The sequence below is a fragment of the Kogia breviceps genome, chromosome 3 (assembly GCF_026419965.1).
Source record: "Kogia breviceps isolate mKogBre1 chromosome 3, mKogBre1 haplotype 1, whole genome shotgun sequence".
Lineage (NCBI taxonomy): Eukaryota > Metazoa > Chordata > Mammalia > Artiodactyla > Physeteridae > Kogia > Kogia breviceps.
Genome location: NC_081312.1, coordinates 30,615,219 through 30,634,653, shown reverse-complemented (window position 1 = coordinate 30,634,653; position 19,435 = coordinate 30,615,219). Strand labels below are relative to the sequence as shown.

Sequence of the window (19,435 nt, the reverse complement as noted above, 5' to 3'; positions counted from 1 at the left end):
TCCTCTCTTCCCAAAATTGAATGTGAATCCAATCAAACCTCTAGAGAGGCCAGGAAATACAAAAGACCAAAGAACATATTTGTATTCAGCAAAATTCAGGCTCTGGACTATGTGACACATAGCCCAGTTTCTTCAACAAATAAATTGCAAGAAATAAAAGAGAAGCGAAGTAAGAGAAGTGGAGGGGCATTAACAGAATATAAAAATTTAAGATAAAATTAATTAATTGTAACGTATGGGCCTTATTTGGATTCATTTCAGAGAGACAATTTAAAAATCTTAGGGCTTCCCTGGTAGCGCAGTGGTTGACAGTCCGCCTGCCGATGCAGGGGACACGGGTTCGTGCCCCGTTCCGGGAAGATCTCACATGTCGCGGAGCGGCTGGGCCCGTGAGCCATGGCCGCTGAGCCTGCGCGTCTGGAGCCTGTGCTCCGCAACGGGAGAGGCCACAACAGGGAGAGGCCCGCGTACCACCAAAAAGAAAAAAAAAAAAAAAAAAATCTTAGGACATCTTAAACAATTGAAAGGTAGAACTTTGATTCACTCAATGATGAAATTAAAGAATTATTGTTCATTTCAAAACTAGTATAGTAGTAAGTGGTTTTTATAAAGACTGTCTTCAAAAACAGATGTTAAATTGTGGTCAGTAACTATTTTGGGGAAGGTAGATATATATGTTACTCCTCTCAGAAAGATTTCTGTATTCAGTGGTTAAGATGTAATAAATGTTGAAGGGAATTAGTGTGATGTAGTATAAAAAGCACCTGGAATCAGACCAGACAGTTAAACATATCAGATTTTAAAATTTCCCTTTCTGTTCAATGGAAGGTGGCTTGACATCTACCTGAAATCCCATAAGTAAAGTATCTGGTGTAGGCAGGGAGTGTTGTGTATGCACATTAAATGACCATATGCCTTTTTCTTCTTTTCTCCTCTTGAATAAAAATAAATAAATATGCAAGCTTCAACCAGGAAGAAAAATAACGAAGGTGGAAATTGCTTTCAGAAAGTCTATTCCAAGCCATCATTAATCAGCATCCCTATTGTCCCATGTAGCTGACCCTTCTAAGACAAAACTCTGAATATGTCACTCTTTGTGCTTAAAACCATTTAGGGCAACTTTGAGACTCCCCAGCAGAGCCTGCTTCATGGAGCCCTTCAGGTCTGGCCTCTCTTGTCCCTCAGTGTCCACTGGCACCTCTCCCAGCCCTCCCCCCAGCATAGAGCTACTTACAGCCCCTCCACTCTGCACATGACGCTCTCTGGGCAAGAATGCCTCTTCTCACACACTCCTGCCACTTTCATCCAGTGAACGCCTGCTCTTCTTTTCTCTGGGAGTGCTCCCCTGACCTCCCAGGACTGGATAAAGTGCCGTTCCGAAGTGTTTCCAGTAGCGTGCTACACCTCCTAGGAGAGCACTCAGACCACGAGCAGTAGCCCCACCAGGCTTTGAGCTTCTGGAGCGCTGAGCTTGTGACATCTCATCCTTGGTCCTGGCGCACAGTCGGTGCCCAGTGAGTGCTGGTGATTGAAGACTATTAGAAGTGGAGAGGCCCCAAGAGGGAACAGTGGGCACACATTTCTTCTGCCACTTATCTTTCCTGTCCTTTGCCTAGGTCTGCTTTCTTGGAAAGCTCCCCAAGCTGGCAGTCTGATCTAAGCTTCAAGGGGAAACTTCCCTCTACTGTTTTGATGCTAAGTTCCCTTCCTTTTAAACTTCGTTACTTATTGCTGTTTCCATGGTGCTTCAGAAGTTCAAGTGTCTTATTCTTCTCACTCTTTTTCATTGAGACCTCTGTTCAGATGTCTCTGGAACATTCCCATGTATCAACTTGCTACTTCATCCAAGGTCTTTTTTTTTTTTTTTTTTTTTTAATTTTTTTTTTGTGTGTGTGTGTGGTATGCGGGCCTCTCACTGCTGCGGCCTCTCCCGTTGCGGAGCACAGGCTCCGGACACGCAGGCCCAGCGGCCATAGCTCACGGGCTCAGTCGCTCCGCGGCATGTGGGATCCTCCCGGACCAGGGCATGAACCCGTGTCTCCAGCATCGACAGGCAGACTCTCAAACAATGCACCACCAGGGAAGCCCCATCCAAGGTCTTTGATGCCAACAAAGGCTGAGGCCCACTGGAAACAGCCTATAATGGTGGTCTCTTCGGCCATGTGACTCTTGTGGATGGTCCCTTTTGCAAGCACCTCAAGAGTGGAAGATTCCACACTCAGGGAATAAGTGTGGTCTCGTCACACTGCTGGCCATCCAGAAGCTCAGATTCCAGTCCTGGCTTTCTCTAATAAGCTCTGGGCAAATCATTTCACTTCTCTGGGTCTGTTTCCTAGAGCAGTGAAGAATGTCTACCAGCTGTTCAAAAGGAGGTTCAGGGATGTGTCAAATGAGAGTGAAACAGAACACCTTCCTGCTCCCTCAGTTGTACTCCGAGATTTGGGGAACAGAACAGATTTTTGTGTTAAAATGAATACAGATATTCTTCAGTGGAATGCAAAATCAAGATGAAACTCAAGATTGTATTGGCAGAGTTTGAGGAACCCTGACTTCTCTAAGTCCCCCACCCCCCAGTGCTAACTTTCCATAACTGTTTCAGCCTCTGATCTTCTGTCTGTTCTGTCATCTAGATAACCCTCTTGAGTAGAACATCCTAGTCCTTGACAATACTGAGCAAATAAGGCATGGCTGTAATTTTTTTTTTAACATCTTTATTGGAGTATAACTGCTTTACAATGGTGTGTTAGTTTCTGCTTTACAACAAAGTGAATCAGTTATACATATACATATGTTCCCATATCTCCTCCCTCTTGCGTCACCCTCCCTCCCACCCTCCGTATCCCATCCCTGTAGGTGGTCACAAAGCACAGAGGTGATTTCCCTGTGCTACGCGGCTGCTTCCCACTAGCTATCTATTTTACGTTTGGTAGTATATATATGTCCATGCCACTCTCTAGTTGGTCACAGCTTACCCTTCCCCCTCCCCATATCCTCAAGTCCATGCTCTAGTAGGTCTGTGTTTTATTCCCATCCTATCACTAATCTCTTCATGACATTTTTTTTTCTTAGATTCCATATATATATGTTAGCATACGGTATTTGTTTTTCTCCTTCTGACTTATTTCACTCTGTATGACAGACTCCAGGTCTATCCACCTCATTACAAATAACTCAGTTTCATTTCTTTTTATGGCTGAGTAATATTCCATTGTATATATGTGCCACATCTTCTTTATCCATTCATCTGTTGATGGACACTTAGGTTGCTTCCATGTCCTGGCTACTGTAAATAGAGCTGCAGTGAACATTGTGGTACATGTCTCTTTTTGAATTATGGTTTTCTCAGGGTATGTGCCCAGTAGTGGGATTGCAGGGTCGTATGATAGTTCTATTTGTAGTTTTTTAAGGAACCTCCATACTGTTCTCCATAGTGGCTGTATCAATTTACATTTCCACCAGCCGTGCAAGAGGGTTCCCTTTTCTCCACACCCTCTCCAGCATTTATTGTTTCTAGATTTTTTGATGATGGCCATTCTGACTGATGGGAGATGATATCTCTTTGTAGTTTTGATTTGCATTTCTCTAATGATTAATGATGTTGAAGGCATGGCTATAATTTTAAAGAATGTATTATTTCTAAGGAGGTACAATATTGCATACTAGGTGAACATAAGTGTAGACAAGAAGCACTTTGGAATCTGCTTTTAAAAATAGCAAAAAACATTTATAATTAATATACCTCAAGTATCTATATATAGCACACTGAAATTCTAGAAAGGCTTCTTTTCCTAGGAAGGCAAAAATATTCTCCCTACTTAAAACAGGCCTTATTAAGAGTTCAGAATTGGGGGCATCTAAATTTATGAGCTTTTAACCTTGTAGAAAACCTTGAAAGTTAAATTTACCCAAAAAAAACTCTTTATTTGAAAAGAACATTCTAGGGTATCATCTTCCTCATCTTCTTCTGTGAGGATTCTATTTCTAATGATGCAAAGCTAATTTTAGTGTCTGTATCATTTACCTCCTTATGTTAAGGGTTCAGTCTTTTCCCTCATAGGTCATTCTAGAGGCTTCTAATTATTGGTGGGTTTTCAGTATATGTTTGTCTAAAGTCCTATTAATTAATAAATAGATCTATAGATAACCAGTGAATTTAAGGGGCAAGTGGATGGATGGTCCTCATATCAACACCTTCTGCTAAGCATTTTCTTCTCCTTATTTAAAATAAAATCACAGCTGTTTCTTGAGAAAGAGTAATGATGCAAAATTAGCAAGAGAAGAAATGGCCAATTTAAAAATGAAAGATATTAAATATTTCTGGATCCTTATGGGATTCCTCTTAGAAAAGCTAGCAAATCTGGATATTAGCGTCATCTGCTTGACTTGAAAAAAAATAACATAATCAATTTAAAATTATATAGCTGTCAGCATTCAAGCCAGACAGTTCACATTAGACAAGAAAAATTGCCTGTCTAATACTGATGTAATTAGGCTATCACGCATGTGGAGGTTTCTGTGAATTCTCATCTCCAGTTAGAAAATGGGATGTTGCTTGCCACCTTTCTTTGTTGTGAAGTGAACTAGGTAGTCTTTTTCTTTTTTTTTTTTAATGAATTTATGAAAAGCCATTTTCAGAAATAGGCCATCTCATGGCATTTTCTAACAAAATATATAATTTGTCTTCTGAGGTTGCTGATTTTTATTTATCCTATTTTCACAAGCAGCAATCGTTTTTTTGTTGTTTTGTTTTGTTTTGTTTTGTTTTGTTTGCGGTATGCGGGCCTCTCACTGTTGTGGCCTCTCCCATTGTGGAGCACAGGCTCCGGACGCGCAGGCCTAGCGGCCATGGCTCACGGGCTTAGTTGCTCCGCGGCATGTGGGATCTTCCCGGACCAGGGCACGAACCCGTGTCTCCTGCATCGGCAGGCGGATTCTCAACCACTGCGCCACCAGGGAAGCCCAGCAATTGTTTTTTGAAAAGCAAAACTGAATATCTTCAAGCAAACCCTTGAAATAAAGAAAAAATAGTGCAACAGAGCTCTTCAGTTTAATTTGAAAGATGCACACTCTCTGATTATGTCCTTTCCATTCTGGGAGTTCTGGAGAAACACATTTTGTGTTGCTCTGCTAATACTTAGTACAGTTGCATAATTGACTCACTTTTAAATAATTAGACAATTTGAAAAGGGGATGTTTGATCTGTTAGAATCTTCATTTCCAGCCCTCTCAAACTTTGCTGAGGTCCTGGAAGGAGATCTTGAAATATGATATAAAACACACAACCTATCTCCATTTAATTTCTGTTATTGTTGTTATTATTGTTTTAGGAAAAACTTAGTCTTTTTCCTTTTGAGATTAAAAATAATAGGTTCTTACAGATGCTTGTATGATCCTTTTCTTAGTCCCAATTGTAGCAGTGTAGATGCAGAGGAAATGACTGGAACAGGCTTTCTTTTTTTTTTTTAACATCTTTATTGGAGTATAATTGCTTTACAGTGGTGTGTTAGTTTCTGCTTTATAACAAAGTGAATCAGTTATACATATACAGGGCTTCCCTGGTGGTGCAGTGGTTGAGAGTCCGCCTGCCGATGCAGGGGATACGGGTTCGTGCCCCCGTCCGGGAAGATCCCATATGCCGCAGAGCGGCTGGGCCCGTGAGCCATGGCCGCCGAGCCTGCGCGTCCAGAACCTGTGCTCTGCAACGGGAGAGGCCACAACAGTGAGAGGCCCGCGTACAGCAAAAAAAAAAAAAAAAAAAAAAATTTAATCCATTTCTCTTATGTCATGCATCTCTGGATATTTTCATTATAAGCTGACTGCTATGGGCATCATACCTAAAATGGGGATAACATTTATGTTCTTACATAATCTGTGCTTGTTCTGAAAGGTTATATGGTTATAGTAGCCAACCCCCTCCCCCCTTTGGAAATAATCACTAGGGATTTAAAATGTTATCTACTGTGAAGAATATTACAATAAATCTTTTTTTTTCATGGTGTTATGGTTGGTTTAAATTTTAAGTTTAAGCTTTTTGGGTATTTTGACCTAGAAAAAATTTTGTTCTATAAATCCTAAATATGAATGAATGAAAAGTGTGCACATGTTAACTAGAAGTGTGTGTTGTTTCTTGTGGGATGATGACAGTTATTTTCCTTCTGAAAGGCATCTTTGTCTGAGAAAGTGTATCTTATTCTCCTGCTGTGAGTCTAAGAAGTATTGACAAGCCTCCTTCTCATTGATCTTTGCTTTGTCTCTTAGTGTGGCCGTCACCAGGTCCAGAGATGTGCCTTCCTTTGGACCTCCCATCCCCAAAGGGGTCACTTTCCCTAAGTCAAATGTGTTCAGGGACTTCCTTTTGGCCAAAGTGATTAATGCAGAAAATGCTGCTCATAAGTCAGAGAAGTTCCGGGCCATGGCAACCCGGACACGTCAAGAATACCTGAAAGATCTGGCAGAAAAGAATGTCACCAACACCCCTATTGACCCGTCCGGCAAGTTTCCGTTCATCTCTCTGGCCTCCAAGAAGAAAGAAAAGTCTAAGCCATACCCAGGAGCTGAGCTCAGTAGCATGGGGGCCATTGTGTGGGCTGTCCGGGCCAAAGATTACAACAAGGCTATGGAGATAGACTGCCTCCTCGGGGTCTCCAATGAGTTCATCGTCCTCATCGAACAGGAAACAAAGAGTGTGGTTTTCAACTGTTCCTGCAGAGATGTGATAGGGTGGACCTCAACCGACACCAGCCTCAAAATCTTCTACGAGCGAGGTGAATGTGTGTCAGTGGAGAGTTTCATTAACAATGAGGACATCAAAGAGATTGTCAAAAGGCTTCAGGTCAGTGTTTTCCTCCCACTTAATCTACATGCATGTGCCTTTCATAAAGCTTTCAGTACAGGCTAGAGCTAAGATACAGAAGCTTGTTCTGTTTTATTAGCTCCTCTGAAAACTCCCTTAACAATGCGAAGGAACACAGAGTTTATGTCACACTTGCTTCCCATCATTTTTTTCAGAAGGAAAAGTAGTAGAACAAGTGGGGGAAGACACATTGAACATTGACTGTGCATTTTTGTTGGAAACTCATTTGCATGTGACCCGATCCCATTGCCTTGTGACTGATGATGTAGCCCAACCAACCTGCTTTAGTTGGTGAAAAGAATTGTTGGATCGGGTATCTGCTGCTTTGAATGTCTGTCTTAAGGGCAAAATGAGTAGCAGAATACCGTTTTTCTTTGCTGCCAGCTCCCTGTAGGTCTCTGAGAAGCCGTTGAGACAAGTGTGTTCTTTTTGGCCTAATGAATGGAGATTAGTGAAGGCAAAATAACCAGGCTGCTCTTCAGCTGTCATTAGGGTATTCAGAAATAACCCTGCTTGCCATGCTAACCACTGAAGACCCTATTGCATTTATGAAACTGTGTATCTTTTTGTTTCTTTGTCTAGTTCGTGTCAAAAGGCTGTGAATCGGTGGAGATGACTCTACGAAGGAATGGGCTGGGACAGCTTGGCTTCCACGTCAACTACGAGGGCATTGTGGCAGATGTGGAGCCCTACGGCTATGCCTGGCAGGCAGGGCTGAGGCAGGGCAGCCGGCTGGTGGAGATCTGCAAGGTGGCGGTGGCCACCCTGAGCCACGAGCAGATGATCGATCTCCTGAGAACGTCTGTCACGGTGAAAGTTGTCATTATCCCCCCACATGATGACTGCACCCCACGGAGGTAGGTCTGAGAGTCCAGGGCCGTCTGTGTACCGTGGAGAACATCCCCAACTGGGTCAGAGTGTAGGAGGTTATGAAGAGCACTAGGTTACAATGCAATGCTGAAAGTTCCCTCCATGGAAAGTCTGACTCAGGACAGAGCTCCCTTTCAGCATGTGGCAGCAGCAGCTGGAAAGAATCACTAACTTGGACCATTCACGGGATTTACATCTCTGAGTATATAAAGTCACCATTACACATAGAGATATCTGGTAATATCCATTTTAAACATCTTGCACCAGTAGCTGAGAAACAGTGAACACTTAATGTTAAAAAGAGACTCCGTGTGACACACTGTTAGACTTTTTTCTTTTATGTTCCGTGACACTCTCATTCCCCCAAATCTCCCATTTGTAGCCAATTGCTGTCCAAAACTCAAAGTGCTGTTTTTGACCCCTGCTCTCTCAGCCTGGAGGGCTGAATGTGACTTACCAAGCTTTTTCTTAACTGCATCTGCATGTGTCAGAAATTGGCTTCAAATGAGCTGGTCCTGCTTGTGATGCTTGGGCAGTTTGGTTCCCGGACTTTCCCAAAGGGAAGCCCAGGAGCTCCCCGCCCCTCCCAGCTCGTGCCAAGCCAGCAGCACTGTTGAAAATTTAATTTCTCTGTCTCTGGGGAGGTTTCCTGATGGAACAAATTTAATCAACTGTTTCTTTTCTCCTTTGGGCATGCACGTGCTGGGGTTTTTTTTTTCAATCTGTTAATTTACTTTGAACCCATTATTTTCTAAGAGTTTCTGTTAAGCTTCAGCAATTAATTCTTAGGCTTTCTAAAGCCAAGACAATATTCTTTATACTAAAACATGACCAGTCCTACATCTGAGCTCTCATAGATTCATGAACATCAGATGGCAGAATATGTAAACAGTTATGAGGGGTTATTTGTGCCCTTTAAAAAGTAAGTGCAGGGTTTCCCTGGTGGCGCAGTGGTTGAGAGTCCGCCTGCCGATGCAGGGGACGCGGGTTCGTGCCCCGGTCCGGGAGGATCCCACGTGCCGCGGAGCGGCTGTGCCCGTGAGCCATGGCCGCTGGGCCTGCGCGTCCGGAGCCTGTGCTCCGCAACGGGAGGGGCCCCAACAGTGAGAGCGTCACATACTGCAAAAAGAAAAAAAAAAAAAATAAGTGCAATGACAATATCAATGTACTTCAGTTCTTTTTTTTTTTTTTTTTTTTTTTTTTGCGGTATGCGGGCCTCTCACTGTTGTGGCCTCTCCCGCTGCGGAGCACAGGCTCCGGACGCACAGGCTCAGCGGCCACGGCTCACGGGCTTAGTTGCTCCGCGGCATGTGGGATCTTCCCGGACCAGGGCACGAACCCGTGTCTCCTGCATCGGCAGGCGGACTCCCAACCACTGCGCCACCAGGGAAGCCCTGTACTTCAGTTCTTGAAACCAAGTGTTATAGACCAGCCTGTGCTTGGGATGGTATTTAATACTGCTTACCTCCTAGATGTCCCAGAGATTATGTGCTGATGTCAGAATGCATTGAAAATGCCTTTGTCTGATAGTTTTAAGAAATGCTCCCATTCGGATGACTGGTTTTCCCTGGAAACCAGAATTTATATCCAGAACTTTTTGTTTTAGCTGTCTTGAGGGCAGGGAGGGTATATTCTGAAAGTGCTGCCTTCGTTTCCTCAACCACATCATATTAATATTAAGTATTTTGAGGACTTCCCTGGTGGTGCAGGGGTTAAGAATCCACCTGCCAATGCAGGGAACACGGGTTCGAGCCCTGGTCCAGGAAGATCCCACATGCCGCGCGGAGCAACTAAGCCCGTGCACTACAGCTACTGAACCTGCGCTCTAGAGCTTGTGAGCCACAACTACTGAGCCCGTGTGCCATGACTACTGAAGCCCGCGTGCCTAGAGCCTGTGCTCTGCAACAAGAGAAGCCACCGCAATGAGAAGCCTGCACACCGCAACGAAGAGTAGCCCCCGCTCGCCGCAACTAGAGAAAAGCCTGTGCTCAGCAACAAAGACCCAATGCAGCCAAAAATAAAAATAAGTGAATAAATAAATTTTTTTTAAAAATTAAGTATTTTGCTGAACCACAATTCAAGAATGACTCTTGCGGGTGATCAGAGAGGCAGCTGGGTCCTTACAACACTCTCCAGATGCTCTGTGCTCCTCTTCCTCTTGTCTGTTTTCCATCCCGAGGTCTTCCCTGCAAATTGTCTCCTTTATAGTTTATATGTCTAAACAGGCATCTATAAATTGGAGAAGATAACCAAGCTGTGTAACTTGTCACCCTTAGACAGTACAGAGTTACAGATGCTGGTCTAAGGACTAATCCACTCAAGAGGAAACCTGTAGATCTTGAGACACCATCTTGTCTGCTCAGGGGTCTTTCCTCGTGTTTCTAAGCTCTTCAGTTCATATGGGGGAGAGGGAAATAGGTGTGTGTGAGTGTGTGAGGAGATAGGATGGAAAGGGCAACATTACTGACATTGAATTGTGAATAGCAGTTACTAGAAAGATGGGTCCAAAGGCCTGGCCCTGGATAGATGATAGGTCTGTGACAGGAGGTGGTTTGTCTACAGCAAAATACTAGGCTAGATACGTCTTCTGCGGTGTATTGGTAACAACAACTAATATTTGCTGAGTATTACTTTAATGTGCCAGACCCTAGAAGAAACACTTTTATATGGATTAGCACATCTAATCCTTATAACAACCCTATGAAGTAGTAGTATTAATATTACTCCTAATGAAAGGAAACCAACACTCAGAAAGGTTAGTAACTCCCCAGCCTCATCTGGCAAATTCAGGTCTAACTTCAGATTCCAGGCTCTTAACTTTGTCTGCTTGGGACACAAATCCTTTCCTCTGTACCAGCATAAGCAGAGATCTGATGGTAGACTGGCTTTCTATTGGGGAAAAGAACCTTGATTTGTAGTATTGGCTGCATTTGTCTTCATCTCCCAGCACCGCTTCTGGGGCACCATTGTCATCCTCTCGTAGCCAGGGAGCTGGCAGTGACGGGACAGAAGAGTGCTGGGAACCTGCCCCCATCAGAGCGTGGGATGGGGGGGCTAGGCTGAAGGTGCAGAGCACCACACAGCCCCTCAGGCCTCGGAGACACACTCTGCCCCTTGCTCTAGAGTTTCCACCCGAAAAGCCACCATCAGACCTTCTAGGTGGGTCTGAAATGATGCCCTTGATACCTCTGGAGGACTAGAAGCCTGCTTTCCCCCTCCCTCCTTTAGAAACAACTTAAAAGGAATAGTTGAAGCATTAACACCTTGGTACAATTTTCAACAAAATAAGATAATGCTCTTCTGTCACTTTTTTCCTCTCCTCCGCACTTCACACTCCCACGGCTGTTGTCCTTGCAGCTAATTGCTCTGCTCTTTGACTAGTCACTCGCCTGTCAGCTGGCGCTGCCGCTCCAGCGCCAGGAAGAGCAGGCCTCCTGGAAACACGCTGCCCTCTGTCCCCAGCCGTGTGCTTCTCAGGGTCACCAGGATCCGAGGGTCCCAGGACACAGACACTGGTGTGGGGATCATATGTAATCACAGACATTCCACGTATGTTCACATGGAAGAGTCACTAGTTTTGAAAAGGCAGGTGGTTTTTGTTTTGTTAACATCTTTATTGGGGTATAATTGCTTTACAATGGTGTGTTAGTTTCTGCTTTATAACAAAGTGAATCAGCTATACATATGCACATATCCCTATATCTCCTCCCTCTTGCGTCTCCCGCCCACCCTCCCTATCGCACCCCTCTAGGTGGTCACAAAGCACCGAGCTGATCTCCCTGTGCCATGCGGCTGCTTCCCACTAGCTATCTATTTTACATTTGGTAGTGTATATATGATACCACTCTCTCACTTTGTTCCACCTTACCCTTCCCCCTCCCCGTGTCCTCAAGTCCATTCTGTATGTCTGTGTCTTTATTCCTGTCCTGCCCCTAGGTTCTTCATAACCTTTTTTTTTTAGATTCCATATATAGTGTACAGTATTTGTTTTTCTCTTTCTGACTTACTTCACTCTTTATGACAGACTCTGGGTCCATCCACCTCACTACGAATTACTCAATTTCGTTTCTTTTTATGGCTGAGTAATATTCCATTGTATTTATGTGTCACATCTTCTTTATCCATTCATCTGTCAGTGGACACTTAGGTTGCTTCCATGTCCTGGCTATTGTAAATAGAGCTGCAATGAACATTTTGGTACATGACTCTTTTTTAAAATAATTAATTAATTAATTTATATTTATTTTTGGCTGTGTTGGATCTTCGTTTCTGTGCGAGGGCTTTCTCCAGTTGCGGCGAGCGGGGGCCACTCTTCATCACGGTGCGCGGGCCTCTCACTGTCGCGGCCTCTCCCGTTGCGGAGCACAGGCTCCAGACGCACAGTCTCAGTAGCTGCGGCTCACGGGCTCAGTTGCTCCGTGGCGTGTGGGATCTTCCCAGACCAGGGCTCAAACCCGTGTCCCCCGCATTGGCAGTCAGATTCTTAACCACTGCGCCGCCAGGGAAGCCCCATGACTCTTTTTGAATTATGGTTTTCTCAGGGTATGTGCCCAGTAGTGGGATTTCTGGGTCGTATGGTAGTTCTAGTTTTAGTTTTTTGAGGAACCTCCATACTGTTCTCCATAGTGGCTGTATCAATTTACATTCCCACCAGCAGCCCAAGAGGGTTCCCTTTTCTCCTCACCCTCTCCAGCATTTATTGTTTGTAGATTTTTTGATGATGGCTATTCTGACTGGTGTGAAGTGATACCTCATTGTAGTTTTGTTTTGCATTTCTCTAATTCTTTCATGTGTTTGTTGGTAATCTGTATATCTTCTTTGGAGAAATGTCTACTTAGGTCTTCTGCCCATTTTTGGATTAGGTTGTTTGTTTTTTTGATATTGAGCTGCATAAGCTGCTTATAAGTGAAAAAGCCAGTTTAACAACAACAAATGGGGCTTTAGTAATACCTGTTAAATCAAGCTCTTTTCCCTATTCGCAGGACATAAGCAGACTCTCTATGAATTGTCTCCAAAGGCACCTGTTTTAAAGAGAAGAGAGGACAGGGAAAGTAAAGCAAAATTCCTGAGCCCCTGCTGTGTACTGGGCTTTAAAAAAAATCTTCATGGCAGCCTCATTTCCATTGAAACAATGAGAAGAATGAGGGTTAGAGAGGTTTAGTAGCTGCCTAGAGAGTGAATAGGGCCAACTAGGATGACAGCATGATGGGAGCAGTCTTGGCAGAAACAGGTTTGGGATTTGGCTGCAGATGTCACCAGAAGGCTCCCCCCAGGGAGTAAGATGTTGCACTGCAGGAGGGACCCCCACCGCCTCCATCGCCAATCAGAGTGTATGACCAGGTGTACATCTTGGTGTATGTGACCTCTGACTCTTGAGCAAGTACCCAGATAGCAGATTCAGTCGTGATGCTCTGAATGGTATTGCATGGGAGTGGCAGGCCATCATTCTGTTGAGGGCCACCAGCCTATGGGTTTGTTTTTTTAATTGAAGTATAGTTAATTTACATTGTTGTGTTAATTTCAGGTGTACAGCACAGTGATCCAGTTATGTGTTTACATATATGTGTATATATTCTTTTTCAGATTCTTTTCCCTTATAGGTTATTACAAAATATTGAATGTAGCTCCCTAAAGAAAGCAATCAAGGGCCATTCAAGAGGAAGAGCTAAAAACCCATTACCTAAAAGGACCAGATTACCTTTTAAGTAAGAATGGGTTGCAAAGTTTTTTCTTCATTTTAAAAAACAATTATTTCAAAGTGCAAAAGCATCCTGCTTTAGAGCTGGAAGGGCTTTGAGAAATCATCTGGTTCAAGTCTCATTTTTTTTAGATGAGGAACTTTGGTTCAAAGAGATTAAGTTTTTTTTTTTCTCAAGCCAAAGTCGCATGAATGATTAGGGACACAGCTGTCCCCAGACATGCAACTTTTCTGATTCAGGAGTCCAGGTGTTGTGATGTTTTGTTCAATATACCGCTCGGCTGATTTTTCTATCTGTATTTCTTAGTGTCTTAGGAATAATTTCTTTAATAAGAAATTAAAGGAAAAAGTTAGAATGGAAAGAGTGAAAAAGAGAAAGAAGATGGAGTGACTTTTCAATTAAGTTGTGGTTTCAGCTTGTCACCATGTGTCACTTTTAGCACCGAAATTGTAATTCCTTTTGACCATAACTCTTTAAGAATTGTTGACATTTTGTCATAGTCCATGCCCGAATGAAATGCAATAGTCAGTATACGATGAAGTCTGGGAACCTGGAGTAGAAATGTTCTTTAGTTAGTGACTAAAATAAGTCTACTCTATAAGTAGACTTTTTCTGTGGGTTCAAATCCTGGCTCTGCCACTTCTTCTTGACTGTGTAGTCTTTGCAAATTAATCTCTCTAGGCCTCTATTTCCCCATCGGATAAACGGGGATAATGATACTTGTACTTCAGAGAGTTGGTGTAGGGCAGCCAGATTAGTGCTGGCCCATCGTGAGCTCTAGGTGCCTGAGTTTTTGTTGTTCAACACCAGACTTGACTTGGAGTAATACAATATAAATCCTTTTATGAACTTCCATGCATGTCATTAAAAGCCAGCTTTTATCTTTGTTCTTCAGTGTACTGCCCACTTCTGGATTCCATGCATCATTCTCATAGGGATAAGTAAAGGAGCAGAAGCTAGTGGTGTGTTCCCCCTCCCCACCCCCCCAGAGAAGGCAATCTAGAAGCAGCGGGATGGCAAAGGTTCAGCACTGTGGAATCTTTGCTTTTCATTCTCTGTAAATGAATCTTCTCTCCCTGCTTTGGCCTTATCGTACTTCATTCTATGATTATGGCATATGCAGAAGGTCTCTAATAATATGCTAAGGGTGGTGGGGATGAAATACAGACTAGAGAGAAGACAAAATCTTTGGCTAATAGGATCTTTTAACCAGTTTTAGTATTAAACATTATGCAGCTTAAAAGACTCTTTCAAAGAGTGCTTGAACTAGAAGAAAGTTTAGTAATTATCAATTACAAGTCTTTCATTTTACAAAGAAACTAAGGCCCCAAAGCTGATATTGTCTATTTGATATTACATTATTATTGTTTCTATTTTAATTATTTACAAATTCTCTACCCTGATGCAGTATGGGCTTGAATCAGCCTATGGAGGTACAGAATTAAAATTCAGTGAGGGAATCTCTGTGTATGTGTGGTAGGGAAATGGGGAATGGGGGGAGGTAAATGGAAAACGTGGCCAAGGGGGAAATTTTTGAAAAGTTAATGCCCTGGAATACATGATAAAGGTCTGTACATGTTCTGTACATGTGGTTGGTTCCTAGCAGCCAACAGAAAGGGACATGGATGATATGATCCACTGAGTTTACAAGTTAAACAGACCATTGCTGAGGAGAAGCAAAGCTAGTGCTGATTTTGAGGTAGAAAGAAATTTTTCCATGCATTTTTATAAATTTTTATTAATATTCCTTTGGCAAGCTACAACATTCTTGCATTTTGCATTCTTGCAACATTCTTGTATTTCCAGATCCAGAGCTCTAGATACTGCATGATCAGAAATGAAAGACTTCAGATATACTGCAGTAACACCTGTGTTAACAACCAAAAAAGTATGGTAATGGCATATTTTTGTCAGAAATATTGATTCAAAGCTAGAAATTATATCAAGGCCTAAGGTGATAATCCTTCATTTCAGAGAAAACCGTTTATTATATAAGAAGTCAATAACTGCTGAAACTAATGTCAAGTAGGCCATACAGTGTTTTGCGAACTACAGATCGTAATTCTTCAGTAGATCATGAAATCAGTTTAGGAGGTTGTACCCAATGTATTTTTTTTAATGAAATGGATTAACACAGAATATAGCAGAATGGAAGCTGACAGAGGAAGGGTGTATGTGTGTGTGTATTTGTGGTTGTGCTGTATCACAGTGTAAAATGTACTTGTCACCAGGATTGTGGTCCAAAACATTTGAAAGCCATTGTCATCAAACCATTAAAAGGGGCACAGGAGCGTCTTGGGCATCGGGTCAGATTAAGGTTGACCTAGGCTTTTGAGGAGTCGGAGGGAGAGGTTAAGGAAACTCCAAGCAAAGGTGCCCATTGGAGACTTGGGCTAAGACTGAGGAGGGCAAGGACCCCAGCAAATGCACATGCTCCAAAAGCAGCACTTTTCAAATCCTGTGGCTGTCATGGAGACGTGGGAGAGGACGCATGGTGGGGTACATTTAAAATGTCATGAGTCATACCCTGAGATACACGGACAAGGTCATAGAGGGCGGCCCGTTCCATTGTGTTCATTCTCCCACCAACATAAGCACCTTCCCCAAATCAAGACCAGGCCTTTGGACCTATATGCCCTTTGGACCTACACTGTCCAGTACAGGAGCCATGAGTCACCTGTGGCTACAGAGCCATTGTAACGTGGCTGGTCCCAAGTGAGATGTGCTCCAAGTATAAAATACACTCCAAATTTACAAGAATGTAAAATGTCTCGTAATTTTTTTAATACTGATTTATTGATTACATGTTGAATTGATAGCATTTTGGATATATTGAGTTAAATAAAATGTATTATTAATTTCACCTGTTTCGTTTTATTTTTGTAGTATGGCTGCTAGACATTTAAAACTTACATACATGGCTCCTATTTGTGGCTTATATTGTATTTCTCTTGGGTACTACTGGTCTGGACTCTCCTTATGCTATCTCTCAAGTACCTCTTAAAGGACTATTTTGTAATTACTCTTAATCTTTTCTCTCCAGATCTTCCCACCTGCTTCTCAATCTTTGAAATGTCTTTAAGAAAGAAAGTCATTTTTTCTCTTAGTGATAAAATTCAAATGCACAGTTTGAGTTAAATGTTTCAGTGGGGGTAGGTTTTTTCAGTAATTTTTCTATCAATCAAGTCAATAATTGGTCGAACCTTCCTTGGTTGTTTGGGTAAAGGTAATGGAAAGTGGGTTCCTTGTTTCCTAAGTTTGGGGAGATGGAATGATGGCACAAAAAGAGGGTAAAGTGATGGAAGACATTTGTGCCTGCCATTAATTTCACTCAGACTGCTGCCTGGGGACAGCGCTGCTATGGGAGATTTCTAGCTTTCAAGGGGAAAAAAGAGGCCTGATTTCAGATTATGCTTTGTTCCTTGGTGATTTGATAATTGCTGATTTCAATAACTGGCTTTTTTTTTTTCCTCCTCCTGAGCTAAATTTGGCTCTCAGTTTGGATTTCAAGAATTCTCCCCACTTATTTTTGACTATCGGGATCCCAACGAATTCAAAACTATATACCCTTTTAGATCCTTAATCGTAAGGGAAGGATCTAAAGCTTCCCTTACGATTAAGGATATAAAGCTGACTCTTCTTCCGAGGGCCCATCCTAGGGGTCTGTTCCCACCATGCTGTCTGGGCACCTTCCCTCCCCAGGTCTCAGTGCTGAGTCTACCCCCTACTCCACCCCCACCCCCACCAGGGTGACCATAGGTCTCACTGAATTTTCAAGACTCCATATCTCAGACTCAACATTTAGGATTGAGCAAAGGAAAATACTAGTAGAATACTTCCTGGGATTCTGGTTTTTGAAAGGAAAATAATTATAGGCTTAATGATTGAAAGATGGTTTGAAACTGAGAATGAAGTGTTTGATGCATTTTAACTGTTAATGAGAATCAGTGTGGTTCCACCAACAAGAAAAAGCAATATTGATTTTTCTTCTCTCTGTGCCCTCCCCCTAGGAGTTGCTCTGAGACCTACCGCATGCCAGTGATGGAGTACAAAATGAACGAAGGGGTTTCCTACGAATTCAAGTTTCCCTTTCGAAATAATAACAAGTGGCAGAGGAATGCCAACAAGGGGCCTCATTCACCTCAAGTCCCGTCCCAGGTGCAGAGTCCCATGACCTCGAGACTGAATGCCGGGAAAGGAGACGGGAAGATGCCTCCTCCGGAAAGAGCCGCCAACATCCCTCGAAGCATCTCCAGTGACGGGCGCCCGCTGGAGAGGCGGTGAGTGTGCCTCCCAAGCTTTTCTCTAAATCTCTGCCCCAAATTTAAATAGCACCAGGCCCATAAGCACTAGCTTTAGGTCCTCCCATATTTTACTAAAAATCAGAACTTAAAACTGAGATGCATGCACTAGTGGTTTTCAAAGCATGGCTGCATTCCAAAGCCATCAGGATAAGTGAAGACGTATTCCAGCAAAGCATTCAGCTCTGTACAATGGTATTTGGGCTTTGCTCTTTCATTTTCATGTGATATCAACAGAAATCATCACTGCACGCTCAGTAGCCGTGTGAACTAGAATTTGGCAGACTCTTTGAGAAGACATTGACCGTATCATCATCTTTGACAGTCTTTGTCTTTTGGAGATGAGTGATACAACAGTGGCAAGAGAATGCAGCTTTTTGGTTGAGTGTCTGTGTTTGTGTCACTTTGTTAATAAAGAATTGTGAGAAGGGAAAGCCACTGGTATAGCACAAACATATTTTTCCACTGCTCTGAATGTAAAAGAAAATAATGGGTATGTTAAAACAGTCCTGAGTAAAGTAAGCAAAAGGAGAGGGATTGAGGGATCCCAGAAAGTAGCAAAACGAGGTTTGCTGTTAAATTGAAAGTCACTGTGGATTCCCTCACAGGCGATAACTGGTGCACTCTTCCTTAACCAGGACGCCCTAGCACTTTTGTCTCGAATTCACTGTAAAATGCAGCATTGTGAACTAAGAACCTTGGCCAAAAATTCAACTCGATGAAGTACTCTTAAAATGTGAATACAAATGGACTACATAATTCTAAATCATTGCACTATAAACTCAGTTACCCCAAATTACCTAGGCTAATGAAGGAGACGGTTTAACTCAATAACCTGCTAGTGCCCTCCTAGAAGAAGCCACCTTCTTTCTGTCCATGCACTGTCCTTTCCCCATCACCGTGCTTGTCTTGGTCACATCTCTGAGTGTTTTTGTGGCCCCCGCACTGCAGAAGGATCAAGAACCCTCAGAGCTGGTGGGGAGAAGTCTCTGTTCCAGGAGCTGCTATGGGTAGAAAGAAGGTCTCTGGAGCAAACATGTGAGCCTGACTCATCTGATCAGGTCCGGCAAGAACAGGGCGCCAAGGAAAACAGATCCCAGCTATGCTTCAAGAGTCATTGGTTCAAGTTGAGAGCAGAAAGTTGGAGATTTTTAAAACCACACAATTATGTCTTTCGTCTTAAAAGACATAAAACATGGTCCCTTAACTACTTCAGAAATTTGAGAATACCATGTAGAAATAGTTTAATCACAACAGACAACCAAAAAAAAAAAACCTAGTTGTCTTTCTAAAATTCCTCATGTAATACTGGGGATTTATTTACAGAGCCTTGCTATTTATCTCAATAAAGGATCCCTCTCCCAAAGTGGCTGCATTCCCATCTGGACTCCTCTTGCTTTCATTATTTTCGAGAAGGAAAAACATCCAAGTGGTCGCTGAATAAATTCTTTGTTCTGCACATTCCGAACTTGGCTCCCTCTGAGGTGTGTGTTGACTGGAATTCATGATTTGGGCCACATTTGGAAGGATGAACCTAGGAAGCTATTGTTTAGAGAAGGACCTTTTGTTCCTCTCAATGCTATTTTTTTTCTCTCCAGGGCAGGCATCAGGCTTTCATGAGTGAAATTGGATTCGTGTTATTTTCTTTATACAATAGTCCCTATAATAAAATAGCAGAGGGCTTCCCTGGTGGCACAGTGGTTGAGAGTCCG

The 19,435-nt window shown here is 42.8% G+C and overlaps 1 protein-coding gene across 20 annotated transcripts in view; it reads left to right on the top strand.

The window, feature by feature from the left end:
* The window catches only part of SIPA1L1 (signal induced proliferation associated 1 like 1), a 389,114-nt gene that overhangs the window by 300,344 nt on the left and 69,335 nt on the right, over positions 1-19,435 (top strand). For 18 of the 20 annotated variants that reach the window (XM_067028218.1, XM_067028232.1, XM_067028231.1 and 15 more), the window contains 3 exons: positions 6,259-6,832; positions 7,436-7,710; positions 17,433-17,702. In XM_067028218.1, coding sequence (XP_066884319.1) covers positions 6,259-6,832; positions 7,436-7,710; positions 17,433-17,702 — 1,119 coding nt within the window. The remainder of the gene's footprint in view (positions 1-6,258; positions 6,833-7,435; positions 7,711-17,432; positions 17,703-19,435) is intronic. The other 2 variants (XM_067028236.1, XM_067028235.1) reach the window with 1 other exon arrangement.